Source organism: Dendrobium catenatum, unplaced genomic scaffold (genome assembly GCF_001605985.2).
Source record: "Dendrobium catenatum unplaced genomic scaffold, ASM160598v2 fragScaff_scaffold_1617, whole genome shotgun sequence".
Classification (NCBI taxonomy): Eukaryota; Viridiplantae; Streptophyta; class Magnoliopsida; order Asparagales; family Orchidaceae; genus Dendrobium; species Dendrobium catenatum.
The window spans coordinates 1,447,391-1,472,351 of NW_021320079.1; the positions used below are offsets into that span (position 1 = coordinate 1,447,391).

General features: G+C 36.1%; 1 protein-coding gene across 1 annotated transcript; it reads right to left on the reverse strand.

Moving 5' to 3' along the window:
* Positions 1–2,048: 2,048 nt before the first annotated feature.
* Positions 2,049–24,961, reverse strand: LOC110101152 (phosphatidylinositol/phosphatidylcholine transfer protein SFH12). Its single transcript, XM_020828942.2, has 15 exons — positions 24,754–24,961; positions 23,811–23,878; positions 7,456–7,711; positions 7,071–7,170; positions 6,477–6,743; positions 6,291–6,368; positions 6,086–6,187; positions 5,953–6,002; positions 5,701–5,800; positions 5,525–5,617; positions 5,279–5,410; positions 4,803–4,899; positions 3,899–4,263; positions 2,520–2,590; positions 2,049–2,382 (listed from the first exon to the last, which is right to left on the reverse strand). The coding sequence occupies exons 2-15, from the start codon at positions 23,857–23,859 to the stop codon at positions 2,316–2,318; spliced, it is 1,827 nt and encodes a 608-aa protein (XP_020684601.1). The 5' UTR covers positions 23,860–23,878; positions 24,754–24,961; the 3' UTR covers positions 2,049–2,315.

The following is a 24,961-nucleotide window of genomic DNA, read 5'->3' on the forward strand; positions in this document are numbered from 1 at the left end:
TACGACAAACATAAACTTCTACGAGCTGTCGTAGAAGACCCGTCAAATGTCCAAAATGCCCCCATACATGCACTATAATTTGTATACACATAGGTACATAAAATGAGTAACTGAATCATAAAACTCGCATGGGCCTCGACGAGCGTGTCTTGGATGTACACCTGATGTCTAGGGATGTTTTGAGGGTCAATAAATGAATGTAGTTCAAGCCCGATCCTTCTATATAGAGATAAGAGTCGACACGGCTCGAATTATCAAACAGGTATACGGTTAGGGTGTCGATCAGAATATCTATTTTATACGTTCATATAATGCCTTCAAGGCCTCCAACAAGGGAAATTCATTAATAAAATATAAAGCCTATGAAACCCAATCCTCTATTGACAACTCGACAGAGTTGACAAGGTTCAACCTATGAATGTAATGACCTCATAAACACCCTGATGATGACCGTGTTGAATAGAAAATCTCAACCATTGGGACTAATTTATAATATTTTCAAATGCCATCCCAAATAACTGAAAATCTAAAATTCCAAAAAAATGTCATCCATAAATCCCAAAAATCCAAAGATATTTAAATTTGAAATTACTCATCAATGCTTAAAGAAAATTTTATCCATCCTCCACAACAATTTGTTGAGGTGGATAAATTAAAATTTACTTAAGCTCGCATAAAGCTAATGCCAGTTGAAAATTTCACTAGGATCTATTATTAAATAATCTCCTACTAGTAAGGACGTTGTACATGTCCTCTGACTAAAGATTTTGGCACCAATTAGCACCGCAGGATAAACTTTTATGATCCGGTCTGTCTGAACTGAGTGGTTATGCGGCCAAATAGCACCACGAGATTACAGTTATGGCCAGAGCCAATACGCTCCTTAGTGACATCAAATCCTTAAGATATGAAACAATAGGATATAATCGATAAGGCACAAAGCCTTTTGTTAGTTGAGCTGGATTCAAATTTGTCCCTTTCAACAAAACTTCACCCTAGTTCTATAAGGTACTCTTGGACGAAGCAATCCATGGCTTCTAACAAGGATCCTTCTATCAGGTTGGGCCGACTATCTCCTATGACTAAGTAGATCAATGATCACGATGGTCCGGGACAATGGAACCATGGGTTCTTGATTGGATCCCTCATCCATTCCCCCACCATCCGCTTTAAGCACACGATGGTGAAATTTTCAATTTTAAATATCAAAATTTTCAATACTTAAGCCCATGGTGCTATTATAAGCCAGATAACACATATTCATATGTATCTGATTGACAACTAGCCTTAATCAAAAGTTCTCTCTCATTATCGAGAGGGGTAATTAACTATAAAAGACTGCGCCTAGAGGAAACCATAACTCAGATCATAAAGTCCTCGCATAATGAGGGTGAAATCTCTAGGTAGTGCCTTATCTACAAACTCATATGCCTTCCAAAATTTATCCCAAAATTTATTCTATTAAAACTCCTCCAAAAGAGAAGCAACGGGGGAGATCAGGGATGAATTTTTGGATCCCACAACTAACGATACTTCAAAATTAACAACTCGTTCAAAATTGAGTGAAGGATTTATAATAATCCAAAAATGGGGCAATTTAGAGGGCTTTTACTTAATAGAGGATCATTGTGGGATTGAATGGTCCATACCATTAAATATTAGCTTAAAAAAAGATCTTAACCTTATCCTGGTCAAGTGTCCTAGGTCGGATTTCATTAGGTGTTTTTGATACCTTGGGATAACTAGAATTTGCCTCAAGATTCATATTATTCATGATATGCATGTCATTGGCAGCTTTTTTTCGAAACAAACAACGTAAGATATTTTAAACCTTTTGGTAGAAGTCTGTAGACTAGATTACGTTAAATATTATTCCAAAACTTATTTTCGTTATTAAATTACTGATGCCTTCTTAATTACCATCCGTTTACATTTTGCATGCAAGTTTCAGATTGATGGCCATATCCTATAATTCTACTAAATTGTGCTTCATACATAATTGCTATGCTCAGTTGATAAAGTTCAACATAAAAAGCTGAAGTCGGATCACCATCAAAAGCCACCAAGATTACACAGTTTAAATTTTGCAAACACAATACAATAAAAAGTATACACGGAAATTTTTCATTGTAGATAGCAATATGTAATACTTTATATCCCACAACATTATTTAGTCCCCCAGCTGGGGAATTTATCTATAACAGACCATACGACTTTGAAAGAATATATGAATCAAATAACTTTATCCGAATCCATATTAATTTGGAAAGAAGAGAGAAATGCTCCATTTGTTGCGGTGATATGGCAAACAGTGTTTAGTGTTTGTTGCCTGAAACGGCAGTGTTCTTTAATTTTGACCACCACTTACCAGCAAAAAAGGTTCTGCATGTCAGAAAGAACGCTAGGGTGAGACTTAAAATCTTAGATAAATAAAACAAGTTTTATTACTTCTACATGATTTTTGGGTTATGAATACAGGCTATCGATTTAGCAATATTTCGTCAATTAATTTTACCAACCTATTCTTCTTTTTCTTCTTTTCGATGTAAGCAGAAAGCTCGACTTGGTGAGAAATTGCATCTTCAAGAGCCTGAAAGAGAGATTTTAGTGGTTACATAAAAGATCTGGATGACTTGTGAGAAAAAAAAATTATCATTTTGATGTCGTTTAGGTTAGTACAATGTAAAAAAAAAACGTAGATAATAGAAGGCTTAAAATTAGAAGGCTGAATACTGAGTATATATAATATATAAATTTAGTGTTGTAATATTAAAAATTATCAATCAATGATATTATGAGTTAAATTAATATCTAAAACTGTCTCACATAGTTTTAAATAAAAGAAAAAAAAAAAGCTAAATTCATATTTAAGAATGATTGGTTAAAGTATTTTGGATATGTTATATAAAAATATGGATGTACATGAGCATATAATTTGTAGATTTAAGTTTGTGGTTAACATGGAGAGAAATATCTTAAGAGTATTATTAAATAGCATAGAAAATTAATAAAAAAATTTTTATAAAAAAACCAATTAGATAGATGAGGCAATGGTACTGTATCGATCGAAATATGGCACGACAAAGAAGTTGATGCCATCAAGTTGAGGGATAGAAATGAGAATATGAAGGATAGAAGAATGAATGATATTATTTTTTGGTTAGGGCAATTCTATTAAAAAATGATAACTAAGATAGACTTGAGTGATTTACAATAATTAAAAGTAGAATATGAGTACAACAATAATAATGTCAAGTCTTTATCCTACTATATGGGTTCAATTACATAAATTCTTTTTCTTCATTACATCATATTAAGAGTCAAATTCTCATTTAAATCTTATAAAGAAAAGTCATTTATAATATTTTCTAATTAAGTCCTTTTAGGTCTACCTATACATTTCTTAACGTAAGTCAAATCCAATAGAAAGTTAAAAAGTTAGAAAGTTACAAAGAATGGGAAAAAAAAGGTAACATCGATAGAGTTTGAAAAAAATATTTACAAAGAAAGCTCCTGAGCCATTTGATCATGACCTCCCTCGATACTCATAGGTTTGTTTTTTTTCTTTAATCAGATTTATTTTATTGAAACTAAACACAAAAAAAAAAATCTTGAATTTGTTTAAATGTACACCAAATAATTTTAAATATTTTAAATCTATTGCATTTGCTTTACAATGCATTTAAAATCTAATAGAAAATGAACTTGATAAAATTGACCACAAAAAGTTGGATGACAACTATAAATTTTATCAAGAGCATTTTTTAAATTAAACACATAAAAATTTATGTTGTTCAAGTTAATTACTTTCCTTAAATTGAGAAGTTTATATTTTAGTACATTGACTTGATAAAGAAAAGGCTCATATCAGTGACGAGTATGGTATTCTTAGTATTACCTTTCTGGTGGCAGCAAGCTCAGACTCCAATGTTGCCACACGGTACATAGCAGACTTGAGCATCTCCTCTTTCTCTGGAGAGGGCTCGGCCTTCTTACTGAGATCATTCACCTTTTGCTCGAGCTCCTCAAGCCTCTTCATAACTGCAGAGTACTCTGACATGGAGACTGTAGGCTTGGCCGCCAGGCCCTGCCTCTTGTCCATTTCATTCGAGTAGCATACATCCTTTTCATCCATAATCTTCCTCCGTAGGTTCTTGGACATCTTTGCCATGGTGACTACACCCATGACAAAGGCCATGAAACCAGTGAAGACACCACCATTCAATTTAACATCCTTACAATTGTTCGCAATGTCATACACTCCTGCACAAAACAGCAATTCAGTGTTTTAGTGTTACCTTCTATGCATTCAATTTAGGCTTCTAATAAAATTCAACATCACCAACATCATTATATTCAACATGTTCATTCCATTAGCAGGAGCTAGTACAAGAGAATAATTCTCAAAAGAGTGGGCATGAGCTAGCACATGCGAAGGAGCAACGCTCAAAATTCAAACCGACAAAGATACACACAAATTCGTGTGCTTTCTTGTAAGAAACACAATCCAAATTAGGACAGTTCAAATAAAATAGTTGCATGGAATTATTGTATGCTGTGAAGAAAACAATGGAATAAAAGGAAAAAAAAAATTAGAAAATTTTCTTTTTAATGAAAAAGAACTTCGAAAAAGAAACATATACTTTTTTACTACAAAATAGCTGTTTGACAGTTTGAATCTATGAAATTGCAAAAAACTAATCTAGCAACACTTTCTAAGAATAAACTCGTACTGTTCAGTAATAAAATAAATAGATAAGAAGAAGAGAAGAAGATAGATTTATGAACAAATTGAAAGATACCTTTAGCAGTGGCAATCTTGTAATGTGACAAATCCACGTTCCAGGTGGCATCCACAGTCTTGTCAACCATAGGGACATCAAAGGACGGACATTTTTTCTGAATAATTTGGGCCATAAATTCAAGAAAGAAAAATAAATACAGATCCTACTTTCAGTGTAAAATCAAGATTGTTATGCAGAAGAACTTAATGTCTCTAATGAACACACAAGAAAACAGAACAAAATGTTTCCTCCCAATTAAGCAAGAAAAGCAAGATCCACCTAAAGCTCCTAGAAATAATAAGTATTTATTTCTTAATAGTTTAGACAGATGAAATTAATCAAGTTAAGAAATGAAAACGAGGACGGATTATCCCCTCAAAGGACAAGTGCAAGTCAGGCATTGTAAACGTAAGAAAATGGAAAGGTATTGTTTTTTAATACAAATTACATTTGACCGTTAATACAAATTACATTTGACAGTAACTATTTCATACCTTCATCTGATGACTATACATCTCCTCTCGAATGGGTGAGAGATGTGGTTGCTCAATCATCCATCGTGATAATTTAGGAGAAGTCACATCGTCAGTAGTGATGACAGTCCCACTAGAAATTGAATCATTTTTCTTTATATCGAAAACAAAGAAAAGCAATTATTAGTACATTATTTATATTTGTCAACTCAATATCACAATTTTGAATCAAAAGTAAAGAGATGGCTCCATTATTATGGTTGCTACCTCATGGTAAACAATCTCCTCAGAAATAATCTTCTCATTAGCGCTGGAAGCATAGCTTGGCTTTAGTGTCTTGGCCTCGCCACTTGGAATAATCTTCAGACAACGTGTAGACAAGTTAGGCTTCAATGTGCATCTATATTTTCTTACGAAAAAAGTGTAAATTAATAAATGACCACCTTCAAAATTTCAGGATCATTCCATGGCCCTTTATCAGACCGAAGACAACCTCCCTCATTGGCACATTTACATGTACCACCAAGGAATTCCGGCAATTCACTGTTTGAAATGCACAAAGTATAATCAGTAACAGTGGTAGGTGGGAATTTAATATCATTGTAAGATTCATTTTGTGAAACCATAGATTTGATCTCACTTTCATAATTTAAGGTTGTTTGAATGATTTAAATGTCAGTCTTATGCAGGCTTACCTAGCGTCAATTACTTCAAGCAGCTTGCTCTGGTACTTGTTGCCAAGAACCTGGTGTGTAAGTCAAAGCTGATCCATTTAAATCCTCCTACCAAAGAATTTAAAATATATAATAGATAAAGTTATGAGCTCACGTAGATCTTTGAAGCAGTTTTAGGGTCAAGGAATCCCTTAACCGTGTTCCATAAGAGCCTAAATCCATGCCCAGCATTAATGATGAACATGCGGTTCAGGGTCTGAACAAAAAAAGGTTCGTTTTACTTAATTATATAAACATTACCACAAATTCAATCAGCATAAACATTACCACATATTCAATCAGGAGGGAAAAATTTTAACCTCTGGATAATTATCACCATCGATCTTCTGAAGACGACCAATTAGTTCTCTTGCTGTCTTATTAAAGTTCTTGACTCCCTGCATGCAAAATCATCCCGTCATGGTATTTTGATGACACTGGAAAGGAACTATAGCCAAGCCTATCTATATGAATGTATATTTGACAAAACATTAACAATAGCTTACCACTCCTTGCACATCAAGAATCGTGGTGCTCTGATCAATGTGACATTTTGCAGCAATAGAGCAAGCTGGGAACTTGACGGAAAAGATCCTCTCAAACTCCCTTACATGGTAGTTGATATAACGATCCAAGGTTGTGACTTGCATCATTTTGTTAATATCGATCTGCCCAAGCTTTTCGAAATAAATAGGTCTGCCTTCCTTGTCAACACCATGATGACATTGTGGATAGTACTCCAAGACTTGATCAATCTCTTTGTACTCGAATTCCTTAATAACATAAAGAAAACAAGTAAATATATAATTATTATTTACTTCTCTTTAAAATGAAAACAAGAGCAAGGAGAGGTAACTACAAAATACTAAAGTTAATAGCAAAATATAACTTGTATGATATTAGTACGATCCCTTGATTTGTTTTTCTTTATCATGGATTTCCCTTTTAACCCAACTTCCACTACCGTTATTTTCAAAATTGTGAATGCTTGATAAACACTGCAGAAAGTACCAGGTCATGTTCTGGTATAGCGATTGAAGAAAAAAGACTTAGTTATATATCCTTCAATAAAGTTCAAGAACTTGAGAGATAATAATTACCTCGAGTATTGTGTCAGCACCAAATTCCTTCCTCCATTGAAGCATATCAGCCCACATTTGCTTTGTTCTCTCAATATCAAACTTTCTGGCCTTAAGAAATCTGCACAATGCAATGGTAAATATACTAGTTCCAAGATATATAATGCGCCATGCAATTAAAGTATTCATCAATGCAGGGAAAAAGAAATGTTTTTCACTTTAAGATTAACGGTTTGCTGCACTTCTAACCTTGACAAAAAACTCTATTTTTAATTAAAGGACAAAATATTTTAAAATAAAGAAAGCTATGATGAATAGCATATCAATTTTGATGCAATGTCACATCTACAATCTGCACATGCAAGAAAATGCTAAGAAAATGTTTGATATCTTGTTTAAGATTAACCTGAGCATCATATGATAGTCATCATGTCTTGAGGGCAGAAGCTCCTCTAAGATGAGGGTCTGTCTAAAGGCATCTACAATTTGCATTTCCTCCACATCACGGTTATCCTCAATGGAGACAGACATGACCCGGCTGCTTCTTCTTCCTTTTTTATTCATTGAATGCCTGAATTTGTTTGAGTTATTCACCCCCTTCTTCCTAAAGGATCCCAGCTTTGTCTCTTCAAGTCCTTTATTCTCCTGCATGAAATCAAGTCCTGCGAGCAAACAAATTTTACATAGCATTTTCAATGAGCTCTCAAGGGAAGTTCATGAATTTTGAAATAATATGAGAAAATAATAAGTGATTAGTTTGTCAAGCAATGATAATAGTTTGGTTACAAGCAATAAGGGGGTGTCTTTCAATTAGGCAGCCTATCAAATTGCCATGATTTGACCTAGGAAACATTAGGATTACCATAATTGCCCCTTAGATCATGACATTTATATAATATTTCTTCATATTAGAAATAAAAATTAGAGTTCATGTGTTAAGCACGCATTAGGAAACTTATGATCATTAGAGAACAAAATTGAATTTTCCAAGAATTTCCTATATTTCACAATTTTCAATGAAAATAAACATAGGGTCATTTTCATAATTTCAAAAAATCTTGATTTTGAAATTGGTGTAACCGAGGCTTGAGACTTTTATTGCAGGATGGCACAGATGAGAGAACCCCACACATCAAATTTCTTAATATTAAGAATCTTTTAAAATTTTACAAAATTAATTTGGTCTCAGGGTACTTTGATAATTTCACTAAAAGGATTTTGGCCTAAACATAATTAGTTTTTACCTACCATGAAAGTGAGATTCTACGCAATATTTGATCATTTAACAAAGTTTTTATTTTTGAAAAGCTTAGGAAATGTGAACCAAGGAATCCAACGTATCAATGGCTTGTAGCTGCCCTTTGGATTGAAAATGATTTGTTGGGTTTAGAGCAGCAAATTTGGTTGCTGGACTGGCAAATGCTGGTTCAAAGACAGCCATGTGATCTGAACTTGATTCGATGTGGAGTAATTTTGATTAGATGGGAAAAGAAGCCTTAAATTGACTTCGAATTAATGGAAGTTAACAGATATTGTTTGCTCGAGTTTGACTATAGCTTGTTTTTCTATTTCACTGACCCTTTGTTACATCGATTATGAAGTATGCCTTCCAATTATTTAAGTTCATTCTTAATTATGGAATGATTTTCACCACGGATTCACAGAGCCAATAGTTTATTCCATCTAGAATGTTCATACTCAACCTAAAATATGTTTAAAGTCCATTGCAGTAAGCTACGAGTTTGTTTCAGATTTTTTCATTCATTTTGTTTCATCTTTTTTTTTAAACAGAACAGATTTTATTACAATTTTCCTTCATCTTAATTCCATAATGACAAGGCAGTGTGTGGATGAGAATCCAATGGAACTTCACTAAAGAAAATCTCTGTACTACCAAAAAATCTTTGAAGGATCTTTGTCGCCATAGTTAGCAGCAGCAAGAAACATGTAGCCCTTGCTCAATGTGAAAGGAACAATGGGCGGTGCTTAGTGCTAAGTAAATTTTGACAACTTGCCCTCTACAATGGCAATAGTAAGTTCTACCCTTAGCTCTACTAGGTCTCAAGAAACATGTTGAGCTTGAGGTCGGCATCTTAATATCACTGACATGAGGACTAATGAGAAGAGTGGGAGAGGCATAATACGAGTTTGAGTTAAGGACATTTACTACAATGCTAGGACGACAACAAGCTGCTACTTGACATATCTAAAAATTGAGTGGAGTAGCATATCGGAGCTGTTGGAATGATTTTGGGTATTATAGAGTGGGGAGGCTCCTCTTTCACTTTGAGGATGATAGATTAAGGTCTTTCATCTTATCTCATTTTAAAGGATTTCTACATGATTCCTAGTTCAATTACCTCAAACTCAAAAAAGTGGTTAAAGTTGACCTCGATCACCCAACAAGTTATTAGAATGAGTACCCGTCACACATGAGATAGGCTCGTACTGAGCAGCCCAGTGTGCCAAGTCTATGCAATAATGGATGGGAATGTATAAAATGGTCTTAGATTTTAAAATTTTGATGTGTTGGTTTTGAGCTCTTATCATATACAACCTTATGGGGACCACAAACCTTAGGACTAGTAATTTAGGTTCCAAGTTGGACACAAAAATCATCTCGTTGAAGGTTAAGGGTATCATGGGTGATGGAATAATCACTTACTGCAAAAATATTGTAAAAGATAATAATGTGGACCTCATTTGTTTCATGAAAATCAAGTTAGAATGTTTCATCTTTGGATGACCCTTTCTCTATAGGAAATACAAGTTTTTCCCAGTAAAGTTGCAATAATTTTATATCTTAAATAGTTTGCTTCTTCTATCTCTTTCACCACTCCGTTTACTCATCCACAATTCATTCATGGTTGCCTCACATATTCTCAATAGTTTAAATTCCTCAAAATTGAGGAGAAAATGGGAGGGAAATCTACTCGTTGAATCCAAATTTATCAGATGGATAATACTCACTTTACTAGCAAATCTAACAGGTGAGCTTGAGAACCTATCAATGAGAATGGAAAATAGAGAATAGAGAATAGAGGAGAATTGGCTAGAAAAATCTTCACTATCTCAGTCAAGAATAAGTGAATAAGCTCAGAATCCAGAAGGTCAAAAAATCCTAAACTAATCCCCCCCCCCCAAAAAAAAAAAACTATTACACCTCACTTCTTATTTATAGGAATTTGTAGACTACAGGAAAAGCAACATAGAGAAAAATACTTGTACAACTCTACAAGATAATCTAGAACATATGATGCCTTTTAATGGGGTGTTGGAGGATGAAGTCAACAGTTTAGTGAGTTGTATGTCGTCGAGCGAGCTCTTGAGAGAACAAGTAGGAGTGGATCAATACATTGCTCGCTAATGAGTGAATGGTGCCAACCGACCCCTTTATCTTAAGAACTTGATTCCTTCCATGTGTTGAGGTCGCAGAAGAGTTAAATTATTGTCATCCATACCCAACTACTATCGAAATTTATAGCATAAGTGATTTCCATCAATTCATACCTCCACGAGCACAATCTCCGGTGGTCGCTCAGCTAGTTCAAGAATGTCTACGCGACAAAGGCATTCCAAGACGACTGCATGCAATTCTCACCCACTATAATGAAGGTAGTTGGCCTGGCAAAGAAGGTGAGAGATTGGAAGTTCAAATATGTTGTTGTCGAAAGTGTTGTTGGCGGGACTGTGCCTCATCATCACCTAATTTTGTTCACCCAAAAAGAATGCGGTGATCCCCTTCTTGTCCGCAAAGGAGAGCATGAAAGTCGCCATTAAGGGTAAGTTATTTTATTTCATTTTTAATGAAAGATTTTTCTAAGTCTTGAACTTGCCTAATGTTGTTCTTTGTTTTGCAAAAAAAATAGAGTGAAAGTTCTCCAAGGACTTATAGACCTTGAGAGTGATCTATGAGTCCCCAGTTAAGTTCAACTAAAAGAAGAAATTTGTGTATATTGGAACTAAAAGAGGGACAGTACCCTCTCTAAAAAAGATGAATAAAGTCTCCAAAGGCGGTGCGAGCTCCAAGGAGCTTGTGGCCAAGGCATGACAAACTCGCAAGGAGATGGGACCACCCACAACAAAGGTGTTGTGGGAGATCACCATCGATGAAATTGTGATAGCAGCGATAATCAAGAAGAAGAAAGTTGACACTATAGTCGGAAAGGGAAAGGAGCCCACTGAGTCGTCCTCTTCTATCGAATTAAAAAGCTATTCGATGAGCTAAAGATGAGTCAAACATGTCTAGAAGTGACAAGGTAGAAGGGGTGAATATAGAGAAGGAAGAAGAAGATGAGGAGACACGAGTTCCCAAGTCGTGCTACGAATAGGGAAAATTCTTTTTTAATGAAAGAATGGACTCGATTCTTAAAAAGTTCACTCCATAGGAGGTCAGCTTCTCCACATTAAACGCAATGGGGCAAGCTTGATAGATTATATACTATCCTACTCGCTACTAGATTCACCATGTAAGGCGAGCTGACTCCTTAGCGAGGATTGAAACAGAGGTCCAAGGGCACTTGGAGAATGAGAGATCCAAGAAGCTAAAAGTAGCAAAAAGGGTGAGCTTATTGGAGGATGAGCTTGCCAAAGCCAAAGAGCAGAACAAATTTGAGTTGGATTCGATCAATGCTCATGCATAGTCGATATTGGAGGCCAAAGAAGAAGCTGAAGCGAAAGTAAACGAACTAACTACAAAGCTAAATGAAATCGACTAGTTGATGAACCAAGGCCAGCTTGAAAAGATCCCAACTGAGTGTTATCATTAAGTGATCGAATTCTGCATGCGCAAGCTCACAGTTAAAGGCGAGGTCGCTCCTCGATTCAAGAACCGTTCACATTTCTTAAAAGAATTTAGTGATCATGATAAGAGTGATGGCATGAGTGCGACTGGTAATTGAGTTGCTTTTGCCCATCAAACACACTTTTTTTTTTAATTTATGTTTTGAAATTTTTTTCCAAGTGCCCAAATGTAACTCGCTTGTTTGTTTCATTTTCATTTTCCGGCTTTTACTCAAGTACCGAACTCACATTAGTATATACTCGCTCAAGTGTATATGAACTTGCATTTTGAATGGCAAGTTAATATTCATGGGAATTCACCCTTAGTTAATCTAGCAAGTTGTGTGTTCAAATTGACATGAATTTTACTGAGGTTGCTAATGGTGAGCAAATAGCAAGGCTTGCCATGTTTAGTGATTTGGGTAAGTATTTTTAGCTCCTCACTTATGGTTGATATTTATTTCCAGATGCACGATGTTACAACTCTAAGAAGAGTGAGCTCATCACTTACACATGAAATAGCCTTAGGTGGCCCGCGCCTTGTGCCAGACACTTCGTTGGGTTATCCACCAAGACTCGCCAACTATATGGGACTCACGTGCTACTCAATCGCAGATCTTCTCATAAAAGAGGGGAGCTGCCCCATAGGGTTATTTGCTAGGGCACTCGCCATTGCCTATAGTGTTGGAACACTTAAGATTTGTTATTTACAAGGGAAAGTGCACTACTCAATAGCGGGTCTTATCACGAGAAGGGGGAGTTAGCATGTAGTGACTAGACTGTTTGATTGAGAGATCATGACTTTGAGATCGTCAGCACTCATGTTCATAGTAATTCCATCACATTGTGTTGTTTCTAGCTAGTATGCTCCTAGGCCGGCTTGTACTTAGGTGATATAAGGACCCATGTCTGGATAGATCAGCAAGTTAGTTTTGGTCTCTTGGGAACAGAGAGATTTGAAAGTATTCGAGCTTGTCAATCTCTGCCTTTATTTTGAACAAGTACTTTAGTGATAACTCATCTCTTATCTTATACTCAACATTAATTTAACAGACCATCAATTACGAGCCGAAGTATCCTTAGAACTGGGCTACCACCATCCAGAGGCAAGTCATTGTAGCATTAAATTCTATGTTCACAGCCTAAGAAATGATAATTCCTGTCGAGCTCTTTAGAACCATAACTACGTCGACTCCCTGTTCTCTTGAGGTGCCTCCAACATATAAGATCCAATGCTCCTGTGACACCATCTCCTCCAACTCGGCGCCTTGGCAGTTAAAGTCAACAACAAAATTGACAAGTGCTTGAGCTTTGATAGTTGTCCTTGGCAAGTAAGAGATTTTGAACTAGTTGAGGTCCACTAAATATGTGAGCAATCTTCCATAGTGATTCAGTTTTGTGGGCACAATTTTAAGTAGATGGTCAGTCACTATTTTAATAAAATAGACCTAAAAGTATAGTCGCAACCTTCTTGCAAAGCATACTAGTGCCCATATAAGTTTCTCCATGGTAGGGTATTGTTGCTCTACGCCTCAAAGTGTTTTTCTTATAAAGTAAACTAGACATTACTTTCTTCTTTCTTCTCTGAAGTAAGGAATCCAAACCCAAAGTATAATAGTAGGTTCTCGCCTAGTCGAGAAATTGGAGAAAGGCTGGCGAGGTGAGGAGCTTGAATAGTTAGCACGCAGATTCACAATCCTTGTCCCAAGAGAACTTTTTTTCGTTCCTGAGAGCTTAAAAAGAATCTTGAGCACCTCTCGTCGAGTCTACAGATGACGTGATTGAGTCCAACGACTCGCCTAATGAGTCGCTCTACCTCTTTGATCATCTTGGGCAACTTATTTCAATGATGGCCCTCACTTTGTCAAGATTGAACTTAATGCCTTCTGGCGTGAGGAGAAAGCCTATGAAATTTACTGAACCTACACCAAAAATACACTTTATTGGGTACAATCGTATGTTGTATCTTTTTAGAGTGGCCATTGTCTCTTTGAAATCTTCAATATATTGTCTAGGCAACTTCCTCTTCACCGCGAGGACTTCTATATAGATTTCAATGTTTCTCCATTTTTGGTCATTGAGAACATAGTCCATCATTCACTAGTAAGTTGCCCCTACATTATTTAGTCCAAAGGGCATGCCCTTGTAATGATACAAGTACTCAGTTATGATAAACGCAACCTTTTCAGTCATCTGGATGCTTTTTATTTATTGTTAGCCTAAAAAGGCATTCAAAAAAACACATCACAAAAGTCTACTGCCGAGTTGATCAAAGCATCGATTACGGGTAATGGGTCCGTCTTTAGAGCATGCTGAATTCATATTTATGACGTTCAAACACATCCTCCACTTACCTGTCGCCTTCTTTACATTACAATATTAAAGATCCAGTCTGGTTACTAAAACTCTCTAATGAACCCGGTAACTGCAAGCTTCTCCACTTCTTCTTTAATGGGTCCACTGAGTAAGACAGTTGTCTTCTAATCTTCTGCTTGATAGGGTGAGCATCCCTCATTACATTAAGTTGATAGTAGGTGACTTCTTCACTTATGCCTAACATCTCTATGGTCATCCATATGAATATATTGAGGTCGGCCCTGACTGCTTTATGGAGTAGAATGTTGGACATTAAAAGAGAAGCATAATATTAAGTGTTGCTGAGAAGAGGATGCTCTAGTGGATCAGTGGATTTAATCTTAAAGATCGGATACGAAATGAACATATCTGTGAAAATGTTTGAGAAGCTCCCATGATAGATAAGATCAGAGAGAGTCGCCTTAGATGATTTGGTCTTGTAAAACGGCGGCCTTCCAATGACCTTCTTAGGAGAGTAGATGTATTTCATTTGGTATATGTTCAGAAAGGTAGAGATAGACATAAAAAGAATTGGTTAGAAAATATTAAAAATGACATTTCTTTATTAGATTTAAATGAGTTTTTGACTCTTAACAGGAAACAATGGAGAAAAAGGATTCATGTAGCCACCCCCATGTAGTGGGATAAACATATTTGTTAGTGGAGAATGATGCACCACGGTGAAATGATTCCTGTGGAGCCATGGTGCATAGCGCACGGTGCGATGCGCGCCTTTTTAAACATGGCACATAATTGAAAATAATTAAAAATATATATTTATCAATATTAAATACCATTAAATAATAAATAATAGGTTGATTAGAATAAAATTTAGGCATAAATATCATGTCAAATAGCAAAAATGATGATTTTAAATCTTACATAAACTTACATCACTAGATCTGAGCAGAATTTAAGCATAATTTACATAAATCCCACTTATAACAAAAAAGATTGCTTTAAATCCTACAAAAAAATTAAATCCTTTAAACTTTTTTGATATTTTAATAATTTGAAGGTTAATTAATTAATACTTTATTATAATATTAATATATAAATTTAAAAATTTTAATTATAATTTATAATTTGATATTTATAACATGTTAACAAAATAGTGCCCATGAGTGTCATGCGCCATGCGCTATTGCACATGGATGCACAAATAGTGTTGCAAATCTAGATTCAAGGATTACAATTTTGATGATAACAAACATTCTTGACATTCTTGTTTCTTTATTATCGTTATTACGCGCATCTATTTTGGTTGTCTTGCCTACTAACTTGTCAGGTCTATAAGGTCAATTGGAATTCAAGCCAGCTCTAGATTGGGTTGATTAGAACTGAGTTAGTCTGTAAGTATTCCAATGGTGTTTACTCTTTCTTTGAGTCAAATGTAATAAGGTGGATCCTGATGCTAAGTAATCTTGCACACACACACTCAAGAGGAGAAATTTTGTAAGTTTAAGAATTTTTATATTTTTGATCATATCGTACTGGACGATCCAAAATCATCCTGGATGATCAGTTAAAAATAAAAAATATAATTAGGGCATCTATGTTAAGTTAGCCGGATTAAGCAAATCATACAGGACGATATTCACATCACCTTGGATAATAGGCTCAAATCAGAAAGATTCAACCGCCAAACTCTTTTAGGTAAGATATTATTTTTAGAAATCGTACAGGACGATACCATATCGTCCTGGACGATTCATTACAATCATGCCTAAATTAGTCAGGTTATTAAGGAAAGCAATTAATGTTAGATTGATCGATCATATCGTCCTGGACGAACGCAAGATTGTCCTGGACGATATGTATAAAAAAAACCTTAGTTCTCCTGGACGTCCTGAACTATATGCTGGCGATCAGTTATAAATTTCCATCGTTCAGGTGTTTATCCTGCATGACAAGAATGATATGCTGGACGATAATCATTGATTTTTAACTAATCGTCCAGGAAGATCTAAGTATCGTCCTGGACGATAAGTTATATTTCTTCATCGTCCAACATATATCTTTTGGACGAACAGAACGATGTGCTAGACGATATGTATGATTTGAACTAATCGTACAGGACGATATATGAATCATCCTGGACAATCAGAACAAACAATGTGTTCTTATCGTCTAGCACACCCAGATCGCCCTGGTTGGAAGGGCTGAAATACACTAATCGTATAGGACGATCAGTCGATCGTCCTGGACGATCTTTGACGGCAAGTTGCAAATTAGGGCAATTTTTAAGGCCTTCCTTATAAGATCTCTTGATTGTCAATGAGAGCATCTTTTGTTGTTGTCCTGACTTGAGAGAGCTTAGAGAAAGAGAGGGAGAGCTTCAGAGGGAGAGAGAATCTTGTGAGGGGGAGTTTGTGAGGTGTTCACAAAGGCTGTTCCAAGCAAAGATGCAAGTCATCTTCTCCATTAGTCATCCTTGGCTCCTTGGTGGCTCTAGGGAGGTCTTCATCAGCATCAGATAAAGGTTCTCTATCTATTTCAGAAGGAAGCAAAAGGAGTCTAGGTTATCTGCCTGCTTCAAGAGGAAGCAAAATGTGTTCGAGTTCACTGCCTTAGCGGGGTCGGTGAAAATAAGTTTGTAAAGGCTTCTCCGCCTTGTTGTGGGGGCAAAAGGAGAGCCACTGTGTTTTAGTGCAATACTTGGAGGAGAGGCTTCGGAGAGTGGACGTAGGTCAAGTTGATCAAACAACTATAAAATCTGTTGTGTTCTTTCTGTGTTTATTCCTACACTTTATTTTACGCATTTTTTGTGGTTGATTGTATGGTTAAAATATCTGGTTCGTTTTGTTAATCGCTTCTGCATAAAGGGTTAATCATGTTTGCTTTAAGATATTCAAAAAGGTTTCAAAAAAGCTTTTGTTTTTTGTTTAAGAATTTTTAAAACTACCAATTCACCCCCCCCCCCCTCTTGGTTAGCCTCGGGACTAGTTCATAAGGGGGTAACAATCCTAACGAACTTTCAGATAGCACATGCTATTTTCATGCACGGCACTGCGTCAAGTAAATAGCATCATTTGTGTGCCACGCCGCGCCGTGCTCTATGGCGCATGCCATTTTGCACCATTGACAAGATGAGGATAAATGCTTTATGTTGTTGTTACTGCCGCCCCTGAGTGCTTGAATTATTTCACCGCTATACTCCTCATTGAAAGAAGTGCAAATTCTGAGGGTTCTACCCAGCTTGCCCTCCACGAGGGCAACTCTTTTACTATCTCAATTTTTTCAAGCCTGAACTTCGTTCCACACCCAATTCGAAGACTTCTTCTGTTATGGTCACCATTTTGCCAACCACACTCAAGTAGCTAGTGCGTGAATGGGTGAGGTCTCCTCTCATAGTGATCACCTTCCACATAGCTCTAAACTAATTCACCAGTGCCTGTCGAATATAGTGTTGTAAGTTGTCGGCATGACGACTATAATAAAGTTGGCCATCACAGTGTATTGGTGGCTTCCCTCGCCCCAGATAATTGGTAAAATGAGTACTCATTCAGTGTCGCATTGTTGACCAAAAAAACCATAAAGAAATCCTCTAGTAGGGGTATACTGGGAAGCAAACAAAATTATTTTATCAAAGCCAAATTTAGAAATAATATTTATAGAACTCCCCATGTCTATCGTAATGCTACCAATCTAATAATTGGCAAGCAATGCAGTGACGACCACAACATCATTGTGTGATTTACCTCCTACTGGTTTATCTTCTTCGATGAAGGTTATGGGGGCAATACCCCCCACGACAATTTGCAATGGGACATCGACTTGATTACTCATGTTTGCAACCTCTTTGAACTCACGGGCAAGTCTGCACATTCTCCGCCCATGCCAACACCACTCCTGCTAGGCGCACTAAGCAAGCAAGCACTGGCTCATTTGCATTGCCCTCGATAGGGTCATTTCCTGATCATCAATGTGGATTGATGAGCATAAAATCCCTCAAATTTCTTATAGTTTAGTTCTTCCAAAAACCATAGAGGTTGCAGAACTCTGTATCATGGTAATGGTCATTGTGGAAAGGGTAAAACCTAGAGGTATCACGAGTATGGGCAGTGGCCTTCACCAGTGGCGAACGCCTGAAGAACTCCTTGTCCTAAATAACCTCTATAAGCTCGACCATTGACACTCTCAACGTATTGTAAGTTGGGTTAGTGGAAGATTGAAGGGAAACCTCTTCATGATATAGGTGAGTAGAGCAAGGAGGTTTCTCGGCCCTCAGCACTGGTGGCCCTGCTATGCGCAAGAGCTTATGCTGCATAAATGCCCTCTACTACTCAAGACACTAGAAATAATGCGACGATTTTTGTTTCTTGTTCCTCTTATCCCTAAAGATGAATTCTTTCTCTTTCTCTTCCTTGATGGGGCTCCTACCAAGAGGCCATCGTGACTATAGAAAACTCAGCTACTTGGCCATACTGTTTAGCATTTACATGATTGTTGGCCAGCACCAAATAGTTCGGCAAGTGCCCTTGGCTGTTGTAAGCGTTTTGCCAAGCTCTTGACTCATCTTCAGCATAGCCTGCAACCTCTTCGGGGGCCTTTAGGGGCTACGCTTAAGTAACAAACATTCGCTTGAATTTAGAGAAGTAATCACACCTAAGGAAAAGAAAGCGAGTAAACCACCTAAGCGCCGACCATTTGAGTGTCGTGAAAAAGATATGACACTTAAGAGTGCCATCTATGTCCAACAAAAAGTTCATAGACTCGAAAGTCACCACGTGATCAGTGGGATCTATTTTGTTTCCATAGAATGCCAAGTGAGGCACTCTGAACTTGGGAAGCAGCCATGCCTCGGCGTTTGCCCTTGAGAAGACATTGGTCAACTTTGGTTCTTTCCTCTTAGCTCGCCTAATCAGCGGGTTATACTCTTTATCACTCATCCAAGTGCGTGTGGTCAGAGGCAAGTGTAGAGGTGAGTTCCCTCTATGCGCGACTATGGTGAGTTGCCAAATGAAATGATTTTTCGGACACATTTTCAACTTGTTCCCTTCTTGCATGGCCACCCAAGGCATTATTGATTAGCTTTATAAGTCGCTCCATCTTCTAGAAATCCCAACAAGCTTAATACTTCACGTTGTCCAAGTTCCTACTATGGTCATTCATCAAGAAAATTTTATCTTCTAATCCTTAGCATCAAATCAATGCTCACCACACCTTAAGAGGATGTTAAATTCAAACTTGTTTGGTGGAAGATGTCAGACTTCACTAGAATATCTGGCTGATAAGATTGAGAACCTGTTAGTGAGAATGGAGAAAAAAGAATAGATAATAAAGGAAAATAGTCTAGCAAAATTTTCATTATCTAAATCCAAACTATAAAAAAAAACTCAGAGATCAGAAGATCAAAAGATCCCAAAAAATCCCACAACTTGTTCCTCCTCACCCCTTATTTAATGGTTGTAGAGGGCTATATGAAATTATTCCTCATGACCCCTTATTTATAGGGTTCTGAGGAATATAAGAAATGCTACACAAAAAAAATAAATAAAAATATGGACTGCACAAAAAAACACATACAATGCTAGATGCTATTAAAACATGCAACTGACTCTTGATTGGTTGTAAAAGGATGAAGCCAACGACCTAGTGAACTGCCTGTCATTGAGCGAGCTCAAGAGGGGGTGAGTATGCCAAGTCTTGAGAGAAAGTGATTTTGTAATTGGTGAGTCTTCTCGTGAGGTCGACGAGTGACTCAAGAGGCTCAACTTCGCCCTATTGAGGAAGCCAATCTGAGGTATTAGCTAGAATGATGAAGAAAATCTGGTAGGTGTTGTAGTTGAATGAGCAAAGGGTCACTGAGATAGATGCTTTCTGCAAATAAGTTCGGCGAGCTCAAAAAGTAAGAGCTTGACTGAAATGAGTGGTGATCCGCTTGCTAGCAGGAAACCTCCTAGTCGCCTAGAATAGGGCAAGCTCCAGGGTGGATGCATACAAGTGACACCCTCTTCTTGATCAATTTTCTCTAAGGGTCACGGGTAAGTTCCTCGAACATATGCTCCTGATAAGGAATGTTCTTGTCAAGACCCATCACTACCTACCTATGAAAACACTTGAGAAGTCAATTAGGGGTGTACACTCCTTCCAAACACATTGATTTCAATACTTATATATTTAACTCTAGTCTTTTGAAGATCTCAAATGTCCGTATTTCTTTTAGCTGGTATAATCAACATCTTAATAAACCAATCAGATGCTTATTTGATAGAGCCTTTTGCAATACTCAACAGCTAAATCAATGCCCATTATCTCACTATAAGAATCTTGCTCCTCTATCCTATGACCACCCCCTATTATGATATATCTTAGATATCCTCAACCACTTAGAAAGGGAACTATATTTAAGAATTATTTGAAAATGTTGTCCATATTTTATGGATATCGTTCATGAAGCCTGAAATATTCCTACTTAGGAGAATCCTCTTTTTGCCTTTTTCACTAGATTATACAATGTTATGCTTAAGCTTAAAGCTACAAACTGGAACTCCTTTTATTTATCCAATGTGAAAACAATTCTTAAGGAAAAGCAAAAGGAAAATTTCTAGGAACTTGAGAGCCAACCATTGAACTACGTTCTCAATGATGCTCTCATTAATCAAAAGTGCTATTGCTGATTTTACAAATTATGAAAATAGATGGATCAAACAAAGAGCCAAATGCTCTTGGCTCAAGAAAGAGGCAAATGACTTGAAATTCCTTAATCGAAAAACTAAATGCCTGGCTAAAAGAATCACATTAACAATGCCAGCCAACTCTGGTCTCGGAATGATATTGCAAATGTTTTTTGGGTTCATTTTACTTATTTTCTTAATAAGGATAGTGACAAGGAGGCCGACTACTCTAATTAAATTTCAATAAAAACTGATTAGATCAAGCCTACCTGATTTAGTATTGGGCCTCACGAAACAACATAGCCCAATGAACTTTCTTCTAAATTCTTTAATGGTACATGGGAGGTTATTGTCAGTTCTTTTACTGAGGCGATTTCCTGCTTCTTTGTAACTGCTACTTTACCAAAGAGGATCAAGCATTCCGCTACATCTTAATCCTGAAAACCTCTCAAATTAAAACCTTAACTGATAACAAACTCATCTCCCTTTGTAATACTAATTATAAGATACTTCTTACTAGCAGGTCAAAACCCCCCTTTCACCAACTTATTCGTCCTGCTTATTCTACATTTATTCAAGATAGAGACATTGCAGACAATATCATCATTGTAAATGATCCACTCCATAATTTCAGTTCAAAAACTACTCTTAAGTATTTATATGTTAAAATTGACATAAAAAGGTTATTTGATAATTGTTTCTTTATGAAAGACTATATAGATATGGTTTTTCCTTGTAATTCATTGATCGGATCATGTCTTTTCCCTCAAATGTTTATGTATCTATTTTTTTTTAATTGTGAACTCAAAGGTTATTTTCTCTCTTCAGATGGTTTGCACCAAGGATGCCCTTCATCATCATTTCTCTTTACCCTCTTTATGGATAGCTTCTCTAAACTACTAAATAAATATTCTGAGATGCATATCTTTAAAAGTTACATGAGGAGCTCTTCTATTTATCATCTTATAGAATTTGATGATTTGATTGACTTTGGCAAAACTGAACCTACTACTGTGAATTGTTCACTCAAAATTCTAGATAACTTTAAAAATTCTACTGAGCTTCATACTAACATTATCAAGTTAGATATCTGCTACTCCAAAGAAGTGGACATAAATTCTGCTGATAAAATTTGCAACATCCCTGGATTCCAACCAAAGAACGTCCCATGGGATTATTTTGATGTCACTATTTCTAACACCAAACTTTTTTTTTTTACTAACACCAAACTTAATGCAAATGATTCTTCTAAAAAATTAGGCAAACTCGATAATTGGCTGAGTGGCTGGAAACAAAGATTGCTCTCTTTTGTTGGCTAGTTCCAATTGGTAAGATCCTGTATTTAGAACTATCTCCTTTTATTGGTTTAGGTCCAATACTCTCCCCAAAGGCGTTAAAAAGAAAATCTCAAGTTATATAAGCATTTCTTGCATAACAATGGAGAATACAAGAAGTTGAGAATTACTTTTTGGGCAACACTACTAAACCTATTTCTTATGGTGATCGCAAAATTCCTACATTGGTAATCTCCATTTCTTGAGCAAATGCAAACTTATTTGTAAGCTATACAACAACAAACAATTCTTACTTCTTAATGTTTTGGTTATTATGATCCTAACTGAAATAAATCCAGAAGACATGCTACTTATTTATGCACATCCATTTGTGAGGCTGCAAGCAAAACAAGGTTTGGATTATCATAAATGTTAATGACAATAGCAACCATTCATTCTTTTATGACCCCTAGCTACAAGGCAAAACTCTTATTGATATATTTAGTACTAAAGTTATGACATATTTAAATTGTGATATTACAGCTAAAATTAACTAGTTTATTCAAAACAATAATTGGGGTTTCTCCAATTCCTCTAATCATATTTACCAAAGTTGCTTACGTCATTTTCTTAAGATTGTCATTACTTCTGGTGGTTATCCTAGCAGCTGGCTAGAGAAGCCAACCTTATCTTATAAAACAACTTTCTCTCAACTATTTTTTAATGATTTTAAGGCTAGTTTGAGAAAATTGATTTGGTTTAAAGGTTGCGCCGTTAAATATGCCATGTTTTCCTAAAGACTCCTTACTAATGGGCTCAAAACTAAAGACATTCAAGCACTAAAAAGAATTCATTTATATCAAAATTGTATTTTTCTACTAAAGCAACATTGAATCTTTAACATAGTAATTCTTTGAATGTCCATATTCATTCCAAATTCATAAATAGTGTGTGCTGAATGGAATTTTTTCATTTAGGATGCAACTTTATTCAAGTTCTTCAACATGCGGAGGATTTTAGTTTTAGCATTACCTCAAGGTTCATTTTACTGGCTACTCATAATACAACACACTATCTTTGGGTTGAGAGAAGTGACAGAATTTCCAAGGCCCATGAATTCGCTTAAAAAGTTAAAGGTAGAATAATATTCCAAATTTACCAATTATAATTCCAAACTTGTACTTTTCTTGAGCGCCTTTTATTGTGATGTTGCATTTTAAATTAGTCTCTCCTATTTTGAGGTGCTATTATATTTGCGAAGATTTTATAGTAGTGTGGCATTGACAGCAACCCTTCTGCCATATTGCTACCTATTTTTTGTTGTCTTACATTTTTTTATTTGCTTTTTTGTCATCTTACAAATGTAAATTTTTTTATTTCTTTTATTGCTAGTTATCTTTTTTTTACTAGACAGTTCTTTTGACCTTAATGTATAACTCAATGTAACATCTTATTAACGAAGTTGTGCGTTGCATTCAAATTTCCAAAAGAAAAGGCGTTGGACACATAAATTGAGGTCGACAGGAAAAATTAATCTTTTCAGCCTATCCTTCTGACCAAAACCCTCATTAAGGACCATACATCAATATATAAAATTCTCTAAAACTAAGTTCTTATTATAATTGATAACTCAGGTAACCATCTTATGATTGCATTTAAGAACAAATTTAAAAAGCCAGACTATTAAAAAAAAAAAAAGAACAAATTGCAGTCTTGTTGATTATATTTACCGGGCTTGCTCAACCTTTCCAGGCTCCCCGAGTGCACCTTACTCATCATGTCTGCTTGCGAGTTTAACCTGTAAATAGAAGGGGAAAAAAAAAGACAAATGGTGTTGAGATCTCAGAAAAATCTAACCTGCTGAATTCTACACGATGCCGAATAAAAACACAAATTTATCAGAAAAACTGAAAAGGTTACAGAAGGATGTTGAAAATCTAAGCCGCTGTACATTAAATGGACAAAGGGCAAAGTTCAAATCAGAATAGGGATTACTAATGAAGCTCAAAATAAAAAAAAAGACCTACCTCCTCCTCTTTCATTCCTTCCATTCTAATGTTGTTAAAAACTAAAGAGAAGCTGGCCTTCTGCCTTCAGAAAGATGCCCAAAAGATCACAAATTTATCCAAAAAAAAAAATCTAAAATAGTTTCAGAAGCATGCGGAAAATCTAAAACAACGATATATCTATTAAAGAAAAGGCAAATTTCAGATCAGAATTGGGATTAAAGAAAATTTTCAAACAAAAAAAGTTTTTTCTCTCTACCATTTTTCTATTTTCTCCATTCATTCCAGTGGTGTTGAGACTCAGAATAATCGAGATTGCAGCCTTCAGAACGATGCGCATAAACTCAAGATTTTATTAGAAAATAATGGACGAGCTTCAAAAGCAGAGGGAGATTATAAAACTACCACATTTATTGGACAAAAGTAAACAGTCAGATCAGATTTGGAAAAACATGTGAAACTCAAAAAAAAAAAAAAGTTTTCTTTGTCCATCCCTTCCGCTTCTCCATTTCAATTATCTTGAACGAAAATGGTCTTCCTTTCGGCAATGAAATGGAAGAAGAAAAATATAACGGGAGATTTATGGTTACTGGTGGTGCTGAAGAGCGCGAGAAAGAAGCATTTAGACAAGGCAGAGAAATAGTATGAAAGAGGAAGGAGGAGATACCTCGGTAAGCCGACAGGAGGAGAAAGACAGAAGACGAGGGGTTGTAGGCTTGCAATAACATGCGCAAGATACAACGGCGAGCGGCAGGCGACTGTACATAGGATTGCCAGATAGCGGGAGGATTATTTTCGTAGGAATTTTGACGAAGTCTCTTGCGCGTGTCGAGCGCTGCCGTGCCGAAGTGCAAGCCACTCCTTCCATTTCTCGG

What these genes read in the sequence shown, in the direction of transcription:
- LOC110101152 (XM_020828942.2), bottom strand. Translation starts at nt 23,859, where the DNA reads ATGATGAGTAAGGTGCACTCGGGGAGCCTGGAAAGGTTGAGCAAGCCC. An exon ending in ATGGTGATAATTATCCAGAG is followed by an intron (nt 6,188 to 6,290) that starts GTTAAAATTTTT and finishes TTTTTTGTTCAG; the next exon opens with ACCCTGAACCGCATGTTCAT. An exon ending in AGGAGATTGTTTACCATGAG is followed by an intron (nt 5,411 to 5,524) that starts GTAGCAACCATA and finishes TTCGATATAAAG; the next exon opens with AAAAATGATTCAATTTCTAG.